This window comes from Saccostrea cucullata, unplaced genomic scaffold (assembly GCF_032062105.1).
Source record: "Saccostrea cucullata isolate Sc308-1 unplaced genomic scaffold, CSIRO_AGI_Scuc_v1 ctg4429, whole genome shotgun sequence".
In the NCBI taxonomy this organism is placed as follows: domain Eukaryota; kingdom Metazoa; phylum Mollusca; class Bivalvia; order Ostreida; family Ostreidae; genus Saccostrea; species Saccostrea cuccullata.
This window is the reverse complement of record NW_026930943.1, coordinates 18,630-37,721: the sequence shown is the minus strand read 5'-3', so window position 1 is coordinate 37,721 and position 19,092 is coordinate 18,630. Positions and strand designations below refer to the sequence as shown.

The 19,092-nt window shown below is 34.2% G+C and overlaps 1 protein-coding gene across 1 annotated transcript; it reads left to right on the top strand.

The window, feature by feature from the left end:
* The first annotated feature begins 1,527 nt into the window (after positions 1–1,527).
* Positions 1,528–17,575, top strand: LOC134230693 (serine/threonine-protein kinase haspin-like). The gene is made up of 13 exons (XM_062712526.1): positions 1,528–1,599; positions 4,219–4,432; positions 5,541–5,631; positions 10,302–11,381; positions 11,667–11,782; positions 12,008–12,095; positions 12,349–12,434; positions 12,751–12,813; positions 13,951–14,042; positions 14,497–14,570; positions 14,910–15,141; positions 15,587–15,689; positions 15,912–17,575. The coding sequence occupies exons 2-13, from the start codon at positions 4,224–4,226 to the stop codon at positions 16,114–16,116; spliced, it is 2,439 nt and encodes an 812-aa protein (XP_062568510.1). The 5' UTR covers positions 1,528–1,599; positions 4,219–4,223; the 3' UTR covers positions 16,117–17,575.
* Positions 17,576–19,092: the final 1,517 nt, after the last annotated feature.

Here is a 19,092-nt window from a genome sequence, read left to right as displayed (position 1 = left end):
GGGGGTGGGATTGGTGGGTCGATCTTAAAGCCTAATAAGGAATTCTTGAAAAGGAAAGGCGATAAGGTGATTTTTTGTTCCCCGCTGAAAGTGGAGGATATTAATTTCGGTCTGTCTAATTGTCCATATGTCCGTCTGTAGTTTTTAAAAAATATCTCCTCCGCACTACTTTGGGTGTCCGATAAATTTAACCTTGTAGTATTGTTTCCCATGCAATAGCAAATTAACCCAAATTAAATTTGTATTTTCGAACATTTCTATACATTTTCTTTTATTCTGTTGATTGATTGATTGATTGATTTAAACGTAATTATTTATAAACGTGATACATTTATGAAACACCCCTTCACCCCCCACCCCACCCCACACCCCACACACACATACAAAGTAAAGGTGGATGTCGGCGAAAGCTACCCTAGTTGGTCTACTTTTGTAAAGAGAATAATATTCCTCTTTTAAACCACCTTTCAAAATTTTGGAAATATTCTTGAAATCCCATATAGCTTTTAGAATTTTGCAATAAGAATTAAAAACCCTTATATTCCCAGGACAAAATAAACCCCATTATTTTCAGGTTCGTAGTATATCGGGGGGGGGGGCTAATTTCTTTTTTTTTTTTTACATGTTATCAAAATATGAGTTTTATCTATACGTTAGAAGTACATCGATCTATACTTACATAGTCGATCTCCTCGAGAAACAATTCATTTTACTAATTTATAGTATATAGGTCCCTATTACAACTGATAAATAATTCTCCAGTAAGAAGTGTTTTTCACTTGATTTTAGCACAAAAAGTTTTTTTTAATTATTCAACCCGGGGGGGGGGGAGGGGGGGGGGGCGTCCGGCCCTGGGTCCGCGTTTGACTCCAATAATCCTGGATCCACCATCAAAATCACAATTAAGGAAAAGACAACTCTCATCAACGAATGAAAAAATACAATGTGAAATACTATCTATGTTTTGATAGACTTAACAACATTTTGTAAACTTACCTTAAACTTTTTTCTGCTAAACTTTTGCACACAAAATGTCTAAAGAGACCTTAGAAGGCATAAACCCACAGATTTATGTAATTTACTCAATTAATCTCTAAATACAAAACCAATTCTGTACATAATGTTTTTTTCCGTGATGTTAATTATGAAATATTCTACGTATTAAGGCATCATTTTTTCATCTCAAGTCCGTCTGAAACACAACTGTTAAGTAAATGGCAAAACATTTTAACACCTCAAAAGGGTCACGAGGGCCTGACTTTTACGGAAATACGCAGTGCGCCATCATATTCTAATTTTACCTGATAATTTTCAACCAATCAGCAAGCCTGTAACAAACAGCGCCGCCATTTTCGATTTCAAAGGATCAAAAATGAAAACATTATGCGTGTTTACTTTCTAGATTTTTAGAAATCTTTTTAAATGATTTGTAAGAAGTACAAATGTGAATTTGGCATGTTAAAGACATTTTCATTATCATGCATTTAAGTGCGCTTTAAAAAGATTGGAGGCCGAAGGAGTGACATGCTTCGATTTAGAAAGGTTGACAGAATAGTCGAAGCAGTTTTGAAAGTTTTACATTTTTGGATCTTGTTCCTTGTAAGTTTGAAGGTTATCAAAAGAGATAAATAATGCATTAATACAGTTTTATGTAATTTCTTGGTGTTGTGACATACGAATACGAAACTGCCCATTATGGCATATCTTCAAACATTTTCCTCAGATATTGATAGCCAAAATTTTAAAAAAAAGTTTTAGACTAATATGTTGACGGTGCGACCGCTAGAGCGAGCGCAAACTCTTCTATTGTTTTTTAAAATTTAGATCGAGCTCGTCAAACCGCACGTGACAGTTGGTGCGTCTAGACTCTGACGTCACATGACGTTGTCAATCTCCCATGCAGAGTTGTCGTTCGTTCCTTTCTCAGACACCTCTGCAATGGGCTCACGTCAAGATTTTTGACATAACGTATAAAACGTGATATTTGCAGGATTGTTTCAACATAAATTAATAGTTCTGGATTGATTTAGTAAATATCTATCTCAAAACTAAGACATAAGCATAGAAATTGAACTATAATGAATTAAAACAAACGCAATGTATGAGCCGATGGTAGAGAGTGATGACGTCGTATGTAAGTTACAAATACCAAGAAAAAACTGAACAGTGCTGAAAGTTAATGAAAAAAATTACGTTTACTATTTATCTTCAATATGTATCCATTTAATCAATGCGCGTAAACTTTTTGTTGAACATTTGTTGTCATTCTCACAAGAACGCAGCTTTGCTAAGTGATGCATTGTGGGTCAAAATTACTGCAGCAAAAAATTTTAAAGAATGAATGTGCGGTAGTCCGAATTTTCTCTTCGCCCAGGCGTTGTCGTTAGAGCTCGCAGTTACGAGCGTTGCTTTGCGACGCTCGCTGCGCTCGCTATAAAATTATATCCCATTTTGGCGAGTGGTCCCAACCTGCCCATTTTTTTCACTTTTTTATTTTTAAATTTTAATGTGTCAGCTCCTTATTCTGTTACTCTAGAGCAGATGCTCTAACCACTGCTCCCTGTAGGCAACTATTTTCAGTGTTAAAAAATTTGAAATGCCAAGATCATTTGAACTCATGCATGCTTTATCAATACGTTATATTTCCATTATGGAACTAACTGGGACCGCATGGCGGACAAAACATACAAATCTCAATCCAATTTTAAAAGTTATACATATTTGTCATTCCGATTAAAGAAAATATAAACTAATAGACATATACATGTAAGAGAGCAAGCAGTCTAAACTCTAATTAAAAATAAATGTTACATACGCTCGCATTCTCGCTACACTACAATGTAACATCTAACAACATCCCATAAAGGGTCACGTCAGATGTCAAATTCTAAACAACTCTAGACTTATTCCCTTCAACAAATATACGATGATTTTGCAGTGACGATTTGATTGAATGATAGAATTGAACCTCTGACGTGACCCTCTTTGGGATGTTGTTAGATGTTAGTGTAGCGAGTATGCTAGCAGACCTAACATCTGTTTTAATTAGATTGGAGAGCGAGAACCCTATTTACCCTGGTAATGCATCACCCGTTGATAAAAATACGACATGTGCATTGTATGATAGATACATACGATAAACAATAGATAAAAATTAATATTGTCGTTTCTACTCTTGAAGCATATAAAGTCCAGAACAATCAAATGATTAATTTGACTTTTGTTAGGATTATTTCCGATTTGTTCACCAACATCCACCATATTAGAGAGGTTTAGCAAACCAACGTGTACGCGTACGTGTACGTGTAGCACCAGAAATCTGTGCATTACGTCATCACTTTTGCTAATGACAAATTTCTACACGTATCTTCTTACGCAAATTACGTGAACATAGCCAAGTACACGTAAGTTAAAACTTGTAGCGTATAATTCTTTAACTGCTGTTTATTTTTCAAAAAGTGTGCGTTTTTCTGAAACCTGAATATATAATGCAAATACTGATATAAGAACTGAATGTCAGTAATTGAAAAATATTAATTTATAGGGAGTTAAAATTACAACATCTTGATTTCCGAAAAAGACTTCGACCGATTAAAAATATAAGAAATCTGTACAATCTTTATCTCATAATTACAGGCATATATTTATGTAGAATGGTGTTATACGTATTAAAATTATTGCTTTTGCGGATGATTTTTAAATGTAAACCACTTTTATATTTAAAAACTTACAAGTACAAGTACAGGTTATACTTTGCTAAACAAGAAAAAAATGTTAACGTGTACGTGTAATTCTAACTTGTAGTTTACACGTACATGTACACATACAAGTGAGCTTGCTAAACCTCTCTATTATTTATAAGTTTATGTTACGTTTGTCCCAGAAATCCTGCTAGATTTGTACATTTTGCAACTTTTTTACAAAAGAGTGCACTAAGAGCTTTAAGAAACTCTTCCTTAGTGAAAAAAGGATGCATTATCATGGTCATAGTTAAATATAGTTCAGGTGCAGATGCTATCTTAACAGTTGCTTAGCACATACTTAAAGAGTATACAGTTTATTTTGTAGAAAATGCCTCACATTCTGAATCTCTGTAAGTACTGAGATTTAATGATAAAAATAAAGACTGAGGGAAGACAAATCGAGAATGAGTAAATTGTACCCTGGACCTTGTTCAAGACCAAAACTTAGTTCATTTTTTTTCCCCATAAATTTCAGGCAAAATGAGTCGAGCGACGAGAAACACTATAAAGACTTATGGTAGACACAGACAAAGGATCATAGCGGCAGACATTTGGAGTTCTGACGATGAGAAAAAAACAGATCTTGGTGCTGGTGTTTTTAGCAGCAGCAGCTCTCATGGGTCGAGTCTGGATTTCTCAAACCAGGACACGACAAATGACAGCTTGTTTAGTGGACCCATAACAAGAAGGTTGGCAGATGATTTTGTGCTTTTATTAGTAACTTCAGGCCTGGGGGCCATAAATCTTAAATGAACTCACTTTTGATCTCGGTTTCACTTTCACCAAAGGAATATAATCGAAAAGTGAGCTTAAGATCAAAAGTGAGCTCATCTAAACTAAGTAGGGCTGTATCAATATATCGATATATCAATACGTATCGATATTCAAGAAACATATCGTATCGAAGAATAACTTCCAATACGTATCGGACAAGCAGTTTTTCTTCTAATTCTGTTAAAAAGATAGGAATTTCAATCACCAAAGATTATATTTCACCTTTTACAATTAAAACTTATGAACAACTATAGAATCATTAAGGAAATAACACAGTTTTTATAATTATTACAAATTACATATACGAATTTATTTTAACAGGTTGATTTTGCAGTCATTAAAACTTTTAATTTGAAGTGTTATTTGTAATGTCAATGAGACAAGAACTTTGAAATGGGTAGTAAAACAGTTAATTTTTATGAAATTCATGCATTAAATGATTTATAAGCCTTTTTTGATGGACTTGTTTTAAAATCCAATATATCGCATATCGCTTTAAAAAATATTGTATCGTATCGAAATTTTTTGTTCAATACACAGCCCTATCATCTAGGCCTGTACATTAGTTTCTTCTCAGCAAGCTCAATTCTCATGCTGTTTTACACTGTTTACAGTAACACTTGTAAAATTTGTTTTTTCATGGTTATCTTATATTATTCATTATCTAAGAATCTGTCTAATGAGTGTCTATCATAGTGTGTGCATTAATCATGTAGAGTTCCAATAATTGCTTGTGTTTAAAATTAACAAGATTAAAAAAAATGTATTAAAAAAAAATAAATCAACAATTTGTTAGCCTGTTTAAGTTTGTAATCTATCATCAAGATAAATTGGAATAAAAAAAATTGCAAGTACTTTCTCAAATTAAGCATGTCATAGTGCGTCCATAAAATTTATAATTCATTTGTATATTTTTCTTTTTATGCTAAATTTAAATTAAATTCTACACATAAAATGGTATATGCCAGACACTTCTTTGACATGTTTGAATAAAAATTTTAACTTTGATTTTCTGGTTTCCAGCACAAAGAAACCCTTGAGAGGATATAACAAGGAGAATGGTGGACGTGTCACTAACAAGAGACTGCTCCAGAAGAAGCTGGGATCCGAAGGGGTGAGTACAGCATTCTGTCAAGAACCTGTTTTAAGTACATGTACCAACAAACATGTGACAAAGAGTGAGGATTTTCTTTTTTAGCTCTACTGGTCAGAGACCAGAAGAGCTTAAGCGTTAGTAATGCATCCGGCGTCCGTCCGTCTGTCTGTCTGTCTGTAAACAATTTTTTAAAATGCTACTCCTCCTACAGTTTTGATCTGATTTCAATATAACTTGGCATATAAGTAGACTACACTAAGATACATAATTCTGTGTATCGGATTTTGATTTCGACGAACGGTGTTGCGTTGTTACTAAAAATAGAAATTTCTGTGAAATTCTTTCAAAATGCTACTTCTCCTACAGTTTTGGTCTGATTTCAATATAACTTGGCACACAAGTAGACTACACTAAGATACATAATTCTGTGTATCGGTTTTTGATTTCGACGAATAGTCTTGGCGTTGTAACTAAAAATAGAAATTTCTATGAAATTCTTTCAAAATGCTACTCCTCCTACAGTTTTGATCTGATTTCAATATAACTTGGCACACAAGTAGACTACACTAAGATACATAATTCTGTGTATCGGTTTTTGATTTCGATGAACGGTGTTAGCGTTGTTACTAAAAATAGAAATTTCTATGAAATTCTTTCAAAATGCTACTCCTCCTACAGTTTTGATCTGATTTCAATATAACTTGGCACACAAGTAGACTACACTAAGATACATAATTCTGTGTATCGGTTTTTGATTTCGATGAATGGTGTAGGCGTTGTTACTAAAAATAGAAATTTCTGTGAAATTCTTTCAAAATGCTAATCCTCCTACAGTTTTGGTCTGATTTCAATATAACTTGGCACACAAGTAGACTACACTAAGGTACATAATTCTTTATATCCGTTTTTGACTTCAATGAACATTATTACCTTGGTTAATAAAGATAGCAATTTCTGTTACTCTCAAAATGCTACTTCAAATACAGTTTTAGTCTGATTATAATATAATGTGGCATGCAAGTAGACTACACTAAGAACATAAAGAAACTTATTCAAGGATCATTATTCTCTTTTTTTGCTAGTGTAAAGTTTCAATTCCCAACTGCTCAAGTACTTTCCAGGACTGAAGCTCTACTGGTTTGTACTTATAGCAAAGGAAGAGGAAAATTTCCTCTTCCTTTGCTATAAGTACAAACCAGTAGAGCTTCAGTCTCGACAGAGACTTCTGGTTTTTATGTCACCTGAGTAAACTCAGGTGCCTTATTGCTATCTGTTTTCGTCCGTCGTCGTGTGTTAACATTTGAACATTTTCAGCTTCTTCTCTGCAACCACTGAACCAATTTCAACTAAATTTGGCACAAAGGATCTATGGATGAAGGGGAACAAAAATTGTGAATTTCATGATCCCTGCCCCCCTGGGGCCTGAGGGGTGGGGCCAAAACCACTAAAATTAATGCAATCTTTAAAAATCTTCTTCTTTACTCCTGGACATCAAGCAGTCAAACTGTTTGCATGATTGTAATCAGCAATGAGTCCTCTACCAAAATTGTGAAATTCATGGCCCTGGGATCAGGGGTTCTAGTGCTAGGGCGGGGCTAAATAAGTATGTAGTGAAAATGCATTATTTCTTTGAAAATCTTCTTCTCTGCTCCTGGGTATTAAATAAACCAACTAAGTACATAGTTATGATGAGCAAGAGTGCCTCTACCAAAATTGTGAATTTTATGGCCCCAGGGTCAGGGGTTCTGGTGTTAGGGTGGGGCTCTATTGATTATATAGTGAAAATACATGAATTCTTTGAAAATCTTCTTCTCTGCTCCTCGGTATTAAATAAACTAACTAAGTACATAGTTATGATGAGCAAAAGTGCCTCTACCAAAATTGTGAATTTTATGGCCCCAGGGTCAGGGGTTCTTGTTTTAGGGTGGGGCTCTAATGATTATATAGTGAAATGCATGAATTCTTTGAAGATCTTATCCTTTGCTCCTGGTTAATATACTAATGATCTAATTAAATATTTAAGGCCAGGATTTATTGTATTATCAGTTTTACAAACCCTCCGCTCAAGGTTTTGAATTTTCAGAAAAAATAAAACAATTTTTTTCTTTCTGATGTCAAATTTGAGTCGGGATCGAGATTTCAAATTTACGAACTCGCACTTCCGGTTTTAAGATGAAACGGCGGGTAAAAAAGCTAGATCTGAGAAGATAGCTTGGTTTAGTGTAAAATTCATCGATACGAGTGCCATTCAAAACGTTGCACCCGTTCAAAGGACAAATAAAATGCTGACGACTTTGTTGCACAATGACATGCTGGTGAGTAACTACGTATTCGTTTCAAAAGTATCTCTCTGTAAATTATTTTCCTCCCCCAGGTTTTAAACTGCCCGTGGTAGCTATTGCATATTGCCAGCGACATTGTTTAGGTCTCTGTTATAGCTTACAATACAGTCTAAGCATCATTCTTCAGAAAAGAGTTGCTTATGCATCAGATGTAATGAATAAAACTATGGGAGAAGTTAAGTCCATTTGAGGAAGAAATAAACAATAACCTGAAGAAAAAAAAAATTCAACTATTAAAAGGCAAGAATATACAAATATATACAGGCATGTAGTATATAAATGGTGCCTGTTTTGGAGGGTAACATTTGAAATTGACACCCCAAGGAAAACCATTGTCAACCGACGCTTCCGCTGGGGGCCTGTTTTCCGAGGGGTGTCAATTTCAAATGTTACCCTCCAAAACAGGCACCATTTATTTTATTATACTGAATGTCTTATTGATTTAGGACGTCAGCAAAAAAAAACCGTCGATCGTCTTTACGTTCATGTATAGAAAGCTTTCACACTCACCGGTTCACTAATCTCCTTATTGTTTGTTTGATACTCGAATTAGAGTCATTTATCATATAAAGTTTCGTTATTTCTGGCTCGCAAGCATGTTTCCTACACTCGCAAGCATGTATCGTCTGTCGTTTGTTGTTTTCAAGTAAGCTATATCGGACGCAAGCTTTTATTGACGTCAAGTTAATTCCGGTTCTTTCAAACGCGCAACTGACGTTTTGAGAATTCTACGGTGAACCGTACGCGCATAATTTCCACGCATGTGGCATTACCGTTGTGTTACCCGTTGTCACGTGTGTTGCTAAGGCTCAGGGTAATCGAACGGATTGTTAACTGCGTCTAAACCAATCAGATTTTAGTATTTAACATGAAAGTATAATAATATCATTTGTTTCAGCCAGAAAAATTATTTTACACTTAATTGAAAAAATGTTCACCCTACTCACCAATACTCCCTGTCTGTTTTATGATAGGAATTAATATGTTTTACGGTGTGACCGTTGGGGCGAGCGCAGTTATGTACTATCATAAACCTACATGTGTACTGCCTATCATTCAAGGAAAAGAAAGCAAAAAAGAAGAAAACAAATCAATAAAAAGAAATCACTTCCCAAGCATAGGGATCGAGATTCCAAACTTCCCGGAAGTTTCCGACAAAATCGGGAATACCCGAACCGTTAAAGTGACGAAAGTATGACGTCAGATATAAAGTTAGGACCCCGAACACAAACGATAGTTTTATGACATGGAGATTGCATTAAATCGTTGTTCGTAATTTTTTTTTCAAGTAAGTTGTTGCTATTTTAGCCACCATGTTGCTATGCACCGCAAAGGATTATTGGGAATTTGGAATTTTTTCACGTGGACTCATTAAAATTTCTTGGAACAATGTGCAGATTTCAACCTGAATTTCTTCTTTTCGTACACGTTAGTCTATTGAGCTCGCTACGTGAGCGGCGCTTTGCGCGGCCTAGCTGCGCTCGCTATAATTTTAGGCATCAAGTAAATTTTAGAACAATGTCTACACATTCACCTAACACATATTAAAAAAATGAAGATATATTGAAAGTTTTTTAAAGAATTGACTTTTTAAAATATATTTTGACCAACATCACAAAAATTATATAACTGGCCCAAACTGGCAGATGATGAAATAAGCAATTAAATGTTCTACTTTCCTATTTGTAAGCATTATGTGTCCAGTGGTAAGGAGCCTATTAGAATAGCATAAAAAAGAATGTACAAATGTTAATAATTGATTTATCAAAAAAAAATTTTTATTTCCTTCTCCTTCGGGACTTTTTTATTCTCATGTTCATAACTAAACCTAAACATAAAAAAAAAATGCTGGCCTTATAATGAAGAAAGGGGCCTCTTTCAAAATAGATAATTTCAGGGCTGCTGGGTCAGGGGTACCAGGGGGGTACTTTGACTAAAAATAAATTAATGCTTTCAAATCTGCCCTTTGATAAGCAATGGTGCCTCCATCAAAATTTGTGAGTTTCGTGGCTTTTGGATTAAAACACAAACCAAATACAATCGCTGGAAAGTTGTTACATGATACTCAGGTGACCTATAAGGCCCGTGGGCCTCTTGTTTTTCTTATATGATTTCTAATGAGTGATGGTTTTCTTTTATGATTTGAATTTATTGAATGACAAGTGATTTACAATTACTGTGTTATTATTATTTTTTTGGGTGGGGGGGTGGGATTAGGCTATTTGTATAACATTTTAAGTAGATCTGTAGGTTGGCATCGTTTGCACATATCCCTTTTAATAGATGCTTTCAATTTGTAATGAGTTGTTCTCCAGAGGTTTGATTTGAAACATCTTTTGCCTGCAGGATAGCTGCTCCAGTACAGGAAGTGACAGCCTCTTCCAGTCATGCCGACCAAGGAGAGCCCTAAAAGACAGGAACTACAAGGAGGATCCTGGGGAGGACAAACCCAAATACGGAGGCAAACGAAAGCGTGCTCCCAAAACGGAGCAACTGCAGGCCAATCTGAAGTCGGACTCCCTGTCTTCTGTGACAAACTTCAGCGAGTTTGATGACTATAGTCTTGTGATATCAGGGTCTCCCCCTCAGAATAACAGTCAACTCAAGAATGGTGGAATATTTTCCCCGCATTTTTTAAGAAGTAAAAGTAAAATAGAAACTAGTACCCCATGTGCCAAGCGGACATGTTCAGCAAACGACATTAATAATTTGTCAGTGATTGACCATGTGGATGAAGATGTGCCATTGTCACCCTCTGTTCATATAGACCAAAGCTCGTACGCTCAAGAAAGTGTTTCAAAAGTGCCTTCGTGTAATAATATATCAGATTCCAGCAATATCAGTAAATCTTTGTTAAAGAATTCCAAGAACGAAAGTCCCCTGAATCCGTGTATGGTACAACTGGAGAAATTAAGACAGAGTTTTCTCTCTATGCATGTGTCTCATCGAACCTCCAAACGCTCTAATTTTAATCACTCAGATAGTCTGTTTAGCAGCTTTGACGAGAAAAATTCTTTAAAGTGTGTGACTGCGGAATCAAACTTAGAGGGTTCAGATTCTGAAGAAAACGATGAAAGTGACAATGATTCGGAAGAAGAAGAGGATACAGAAGAGAATTCTGATGAGGATTTAAGTAAGATAAGTGAAGAAGATAATGATGAAGAAGGTACGGAAAACAGTGAAGAAGAGGAGCAGGAAGAAGAAGGGGAAGATGAAAGAAACGTAACAAAGTTCATGCTGGCCAGCTCTGAAGAAGACAACTTCTATACAGCTCACTCATCTCTATCTTCCAGTGGAGGTCCTGATCAGCCAATCAGTGAAGAGGATTTTGATATTTCAACCAGTGAGAAGTGTCCTAACATGTCAATTGATGGGGGCGGTCCTGAGGTGTCAATCAACAAAAGTCTGCTCAACAGATCCCACTTTGTGAGTTTTATAAAGCAGAAATATGGTCAGTTTGTTTAGTTTGAACATCATGAACATTGATTTGTTTCCATTTTATATTTTTGCATTGAAAGTAGAAAAATCAAATTGTATGGACAAGTTGGAAGAAAGATGTGGAATACAATTGTTTATGTAGAAAAGTTTTTGAAAAATCATCAGTTCTCAGAACTGATAGGTTGTTCATCTTTTAAAATGCATTCCTGTCAAATTTAACATATTTTGAGGATATTGCTTGTATATCTCAAGTCGAATTAAATGTATTTCCAGGATATCTTGACACCACAGAGGAAAAAGAGTCTAACTCCAACCTCCCCGCGCTCCAAAGTTTTGGAAGTGTGCCAACAGAAGGGAGTAGAAACATTTCAATCCTGTATAAGTAGCACGTGAGTATGAGGGAATATCAATTTTTTTTTCTCTTTCTCCCTCCAAAATATTTTGTGATAAGTAATTGTTCAGTGATAAAAGCATTTTTGTATCTATACATGTATTTCTAGTCTTGAAAAAAATGAATTGTACACTTACATGTATTTCACATATTCAGTTACCCATTTTATATTTCATATCTTCATGATATTCTTTTGTCTAAAACAAGGAAATTTCTATTTTAGTATGATGAAACAATGCAAAAAAGTCGGGGAAGGCGTTTATGGAGAGGTTTTCCGGACGAAAAGGGGAAATAACTCTGTAGCCCTAAAGGTTAGCATAGCATGTTCAATACAAAATCTATAGCTAGTGATATTATACAGTGTTATATATATATAGTAACATGTATATATTTATTATAGTCATGACTTTTTCAAATTTACAGACTCTTCTTGAAAAAGCATACACGTACTGTTTAATTTGAGATTGAGTTATGTTGTTACCGAATCTATTCTATTCATATTTAAAATCTAAGTAAAGCAAAAATTTTGTGGTCAATTATGAAATGTGAAATTGTTTTGTACAGGTGATTCCAGTGGAGGGGGATTTTGAGGTCAATGATGAGAAACAGAAATCATTTGCTGAGATTTTACCAGAAATTGTTATTTCTGTGTATGTATTATCTCTTTTTTATATCTAATTACAGTGTATTGGGTATCTTAGAAGGCCAAGCTTAAAACATTCTTTGTTTGCAGTTGCAGACCAGTTAAACAGTTTTAATATCCTGAAAATTAAGAAAAAAATATGGCTCAAAAAAAGTTTGGGTCTGAATTAGACCTAAATAAAATCCCAAGCAATTCTTATCTTGAAATGTTTAAAAATTTTCAAAAATGATGTGCTATAAAGATGTATATACTGGTACAGCGCATGTTATCATCAGGTTATATTTGTAATTGTAAAATGTTTGACTGGTTTTTTTTTTATCTAGAGAATTGAGTTTGCTCAGAGAAAATGATATGTGCTACACACAGAACTTCTGTGAAGTCCAAAGGTAATTTACATGTTTTACTCAATATATTACATGTATATGTCTTTGAAGCTTTTTATGCCCCCGTTCGAAGAAGGGAGGGCATATTGCTTTGCTTCTGTCTGTCGGTCCACTTAGTTTCCGTTCATTTTCTTTGCAACCGTTGCACATTCTTAGATGAAATTTAGTATACAGATATATCACATGATTATCTAGGTCAAGTTCTGCTTTGGGTACGTTCGCGCCATTTTTGACAGAGTTATGCCCCTTGGACTTAGAAAAATTCCAATTATTTGCAGTTTCCGTCCATTTTCTTCACAACTGTTGCACATACATGTACTGAGATGAAATTTAGTATACAGATATATCACATGAATATCTAAGACAAGTCCTGTTTTGGGTACGATCGCGCTATTTTTCACAGAGTTATGCCCCTTGGACTTAGAAAAATTCTAATTATTTGCAGTTTCCGTTCATTTTTTTTGCAACCGTTGCACATACTGAAATGAAATTTTGTATACAGATATATCACATTAATATGTAGGTCAAGTTCTGTTTTAGATATGATTGCACCATTTTTGACAGAGTTATGCCCCTTGGACTTAGAAAAATTCCAATTATTTGCAGTTTCCGTTCATTTTCTTTGCAACCGTTGCACATACTGAAATGAAATTTTGTATACAGATACATCACATTAATATCTAGGTCAAGTTCTGTTTTAGGTATGATTACACCATTTTTGACAGAGTTATTTGCAGTTTCCGTTCATTTTCTTCACAACCGTTGCACATGCTGAGACGAAATTTAGTATACAGATTTATCAGATGAATATCTAGGTCAGATTCTATTTTGGGTACAATCGTGCCATTTTTGACAGAGTTTTGCCCATTGGACTTGGAAAAATTCCAATTTGGGGGGAGGGGGGCATAAGTGTTTTACAAACATCTCTTGTTCATATATTAGGTAATTTTTTTTTTTACATACATGTAAATCCACTAATCGATCATTGTTAATGAACATGTTTGTTCAGTCTATGTTTCTGAAAAAAAAATTAAGTAAATCAACATTATAAAGGACAATGTAAGGACACTACAGCTTTTCCACTTCTTTGCTTATAGCTCTCTAAGTCTAAACATGGGTTTTATAACTTTTTTTTTTCAGGGTTTCATGTGTAAAAGGAAGATATCCAACTAAGCTTTTAAGTGAATGGAATACATTTCACGAAGAGAAGGGTTCAGAAAATGATAATCCAGGTAAAAAAAATGATATTAAACACATGTTAAAGTGATATATAAGATTAAAATCAATAGTTATGGTTCTTAAGCTTCTGATCTGAGGTAGCCGCATCGCTCTTCTCAGAAAGGTCTAATTAAAAGTAGAAATTTTTATCCCGAAAAAGCATTTTTAGATACCAATGTTTATTAACATGATATGAAATTAGAAGTAATTTATGGAGCTTTGCATAGAACCTTGAAGCACATTGAGAGGCATATAATGAAAATTGTTGCATGAAAATATTTAATTTTCGAGCTTCATTTAAAGACTTTTTGAATTAAATTATAAATTAAAGAGTTGTCCTTCCTGGCTGAGGGTTGGAGTCCCTTAAATTACTTTTAAAATGTTATTATAAGTTCTTGTTTCTTATTACAGATATGTTTAAGGAAGATCAGCTATTTATTATGTTTCAGTGTATGTTTCTTATTACAGATATGTTTAAGGAAGATCAGCTATTTATTATGTTTGAGTTTGCTGATGGAGGGAAGGACCTAGAGGCTGCTCAGGTACATAGAAATATTTTTTAAACTTTTTTAATAAAACCAAATGAAACTTTTAAACCCCTGCATTTAGACTTTTGATACTGTATACACAGAATTTTCATTCCCATTTTATTTTCGCCCTTTCTGCTCTGTTCAGAGTTGGGCAAATTTAAAACAGGGCGAATTCAGAGAACATAATATAATTTCTTTAACAGAACCATGACTGGACAAATTTAAAACGGGGCAAAATTGCTGGCAAGTGCAAAAGGCAAAAAAAAAAAACATGGGGCAAAAATAGTCATATACAGTACATGTATTTGTCTAGAATACGTCTGATGTCATGAATATTATTTTCTTCTTTAGTTCAACAATATCTTTGAGGCGAGGAGTGTGTTTGAACAGGTGACGTTTTCCCTGGCGGTCGCCGAGGAAGCTCTTCAGTTTGAACACAGAGATCTTCACTGGGGAAATGTATTGGTCAAGAAAACAGGGGTCAAAGTTCACAAGTATGTTGTGCTGGGACAGACATTCCAAGTAGAATCACATGGAGTCCATGTCAGCATAATAGATTTTACCTTGTCTAGGCTTGATAAAGGTGAGGGGATTTACAGGTGTCAAAGTTACTGTAAATTTGTACATGTATTAAGAGGTTTTCATATTTAAGCACCTTTTTCTCTGCTTCTTGTATTCAGTGGTTTTCGTTCATTATACCCCTGTTCCGAAAGAGGGGGTATACTGTTTACCTTTGTGTGTCTGTCTGTCTAGTTTCATATATGTGTGATGTGGTGTAAAGGAAATAATTTTGCATGAAAATTCTATATCTATGTGTATGTGTTGTAGTTGTTCTGGGTCTTCCAGGTTAAAACATATGGTTAAAATGAAATGTGCTTTTAAAAATAAGGAGGCTTGAATGCATTGAAAGGTTATAAATATTTAATTTTTAAAAATTGAAAAAAAAGTAGAAGGAAAAACTGTTTTTGCAAACCAAACAAACATTCATCTTGTACCCATTTTATTTGTACATGGATTTTTATATTTAGATGGGTGCACTATCTTCACCGATCTCTCAACAGATGAGAGCTTATTTGAAGGCACAGGAGATTATCAATTTGACATTTACAGGAAAATGAGGGAGCTTAACAAGTAAGTGAAATAGTCTGAAGTTAAAGTAAATTAAGTTATTTGGTATGCGTCAGTGTACGATTTTTTGAAAAAAGTTTCCCTACTTATACAATGTTTTTATTTAATTCTTGATTTACTTCAAATTTTTAATTACTTGATTCATGCCAATCTGGAAAATATGGGAATAATTTCAGGGAGGGTCCTCAAAAATGGTCATTTTGATTATTCCTTCTTTTTATTCAGAAATGACTGGAAGACTTTTCATGCCCAGACCAATGTGTTCTGGCTTCATTATTTAGCAGATAAACTCATCCGAGGGAAACGTTACAAACGAAATACAAAGAAGGACCAGGCTCTTCTCAGAAGCTTCAGGAACTTTTCCAAAGACATGTTAGATTACACTAGTGCATGTGATATGATTGTCTCAGCAGATTTCTTTTCATCATGACTTCCTAGAGTTTCTGAAGAAAATTATTGAAAATGGCAGCATCAACTTTTATTAATTAAACTGTTTTAAGATGAAGATGCGTCGTATTTATCTGAGGTTTTATCTTTTTAAAATTGAATGGAGAATTTTATTGTATTTTTTTTTAACTCTCAGTTGTATATGAATAAACATCTCTCTTTGTCAAGGTTTTGTGTTAAAGTTCCTCTACCCAAACCTTGACAAAAGTCAATATTTAAAAGTTGGGTTTATGGTTACACACATAATGCAATGGTAAATTATAAACCAACCATTGAGAATACATATAAGTGGAATTTTTAGGGAGGATTTAATTTTGGCATTATAAGCGAGGGTGTTGACATCGCTAAAATTGAATATCGCTAAAAATTGATTGCGTATTATTTGTAATAGCTTCTTTAGTTAGCATTTTTAAATCGCTAAAATTAATTCTTGCTAAAAATAAAATACCAGATTTTAGGTAGAAATCGCTAAATTTGCATCTCGCTAAAATTTCCACTTATAAAGTATATCTTTTCAAGTGGCTCAAATTAAGCCATAGCACAACTTTTGTGATTACAAGGAGGAAAATCTTCCAAAAAATGAATCTCTGATATCTTATTTGAGGTAACTAGTCACAATTCCTACAATATTGGCACTTTCCATTTTTAAGATGAGTCATATTTGTTTAGAAAATTTACCTTCAATAAAGGCTGTTTTCTGATTTGTTTGGACTTCCAGTTGTATACTTGAAAAGTAAGCTTTTTAGCCTGAATATTTTGAAACCTTGACTTTTGTCATAAAAGGTTTATGAACAGGAAAAGAACCTTGAAAATATGAAGATGATGAATAATGAAAATGGCAAGAAAAGTTACGAAACTTCTCTGTTATCAATTTGATGGAATGTTTAAAGAATTTTTAACTGCATGCACATGTAAAGGTTTTATTTATTAAAATACACTTTTACATGTACAGTGCTGTTTCATTAATGAAAATATTTTTTTATATAATCAATTTTGTAATGATTTTTGAAAATGGAAATACATGTATATGTATAATTATGAAAAGGTTCTTTGCTAAAAATTGTTTATTACATGTTAGATAATTTAGTTCAAAATTTAGATACAAAGAGAAATGTTATGGTTAATATTTACATGTACAAAATGTAAATTTAAGCCTGAATAATATTACAAAAGAAATTTCAAATGAGAGAGGAGCCATTCCTGATAATTCCCAGTCTGGAATTTTTTGTCGGTATAGAAAAAAAATCAGGGCTATGTAATAAAATATTTATTTTAGATTTCAGTTCTTCAACAGACAGAACATTACATGTACCTTGTTCAGCAAAATATTTCAAATATTGATGTGCAATTAGTGATTTATGATTAGAAGAAATTGATCTCAGGTATTGAAGATGTTCCATTTATGTTCATTTGAACAGATACTATAAATAGTATCATCCAAATTAAAATCACCATTAAAAAATCGCTCATTGTGTTTTGTCAGTATTTTAGTACAGTACATGAACTTAGAAGATGACTTTGTTCATCAAATTTTTACAGAAGCTTATTTTTTCCCTGCTACAGTTGCTGCTTAATTGCAATAGCTATGTATAGTACCTATAAACCTGTGCTAACTTAATTAGATTTCTTGTACATGTATACTGATTGCCGCTAGATGGGGCTATCCATATATCGAAATTAAACACTGTGGATTTATCGGAGCATGTCCAATTGTTTAGTACAATAAAGAGGAGAAATGTCGTTACATTGCCTTTTAACCTTTTTGGTTGACCCCATAAAGGGACATAAATATTCCTATGTGTGGACTGGAATATAGAGTATCTCCAACCACTTATGCTACAGAGAAGGAATTGGCTTTCAAATTAGAATGAATGCCACATTTCGTTTAACCGAAATGTTTACTTGTATATTTTTGTCATCAAAGTTGAAATTGCTGAGAGGAGGTTAATATGTTCTTATCTGTCATCTTTGCTAGCCAAGGGTTTTCGGACCGCTCTGCTCCTCTAAAGAGTTTGAATTTGGGGTCCAAAAAATGCATGTTGCCATCAAAACAAAAATATTAAATATCATATTTGATGATGTACTCCAAACTATACATAGAAATTGTTCTTTTAGCTCTAGTTCGTCAACATGCCCGGATCTATAAGGGTGGATGGGTGCGGACCACCAGGGGATTTTCAGAGCACAGGTAAATAATATTTATATGCATACAATAGCGAAAAAATCCTACTTTGGACTAACCTCCTCCCTACCCCTTACCCCCACCCCCAATCCAAGAAACACACGGACCCGTGCAAAAATGGTTCAGATGAATTACAAAAAATATCAGATGAACTGAATTAACTGTTAGAAAGCCCCCCGACCCCCGACCACACATACACAAACAGACGAAAAAAGTTATTCCACGTCAAGAGAAGTTGTTTAATATTTTTGCTTAATAATTTTTTTAGTTAGTGTGGCAATTTTGAAAAAATAAAAACCCACCTCTTTCCAGGGCCTGTAGAATGCGGAGACCCCCCCCCCCGGCCACTTTTTTTTTGAGTATACTCGGTAGTATTCTGCTAAAGTAAACTTTCCTTTAGATACTGGTTATCCCCCATCCCCCTATTACTTTAAGATTGGAGGCACTGGCAAATATATTACTCTTTTTCTATCAGTTTATGTTTTATAGTTGTCAGTTTACACCCCTACCCAAATTTACTACAGTCCTCCTTCCCCGAGGCGACAAAAAAAAAAAATGCTGGATCCGCGCATAATTTTGTTTATTTAAAACACTATGTAAACATCACCAAGCAAGGTAAAATCAAAAAAGGGGTTGTCATGGGGATGAGGGATGAGTTAAACCGTAAATAACACCAACCAAAAAGCCCCCTCCCCCCCTCTTGTTTTTTTCTTTCATTTAATTTTTAAAATATATATCAGTATATTCTTTGTTTCAGGTTTAGTAAAATTCGTAAAA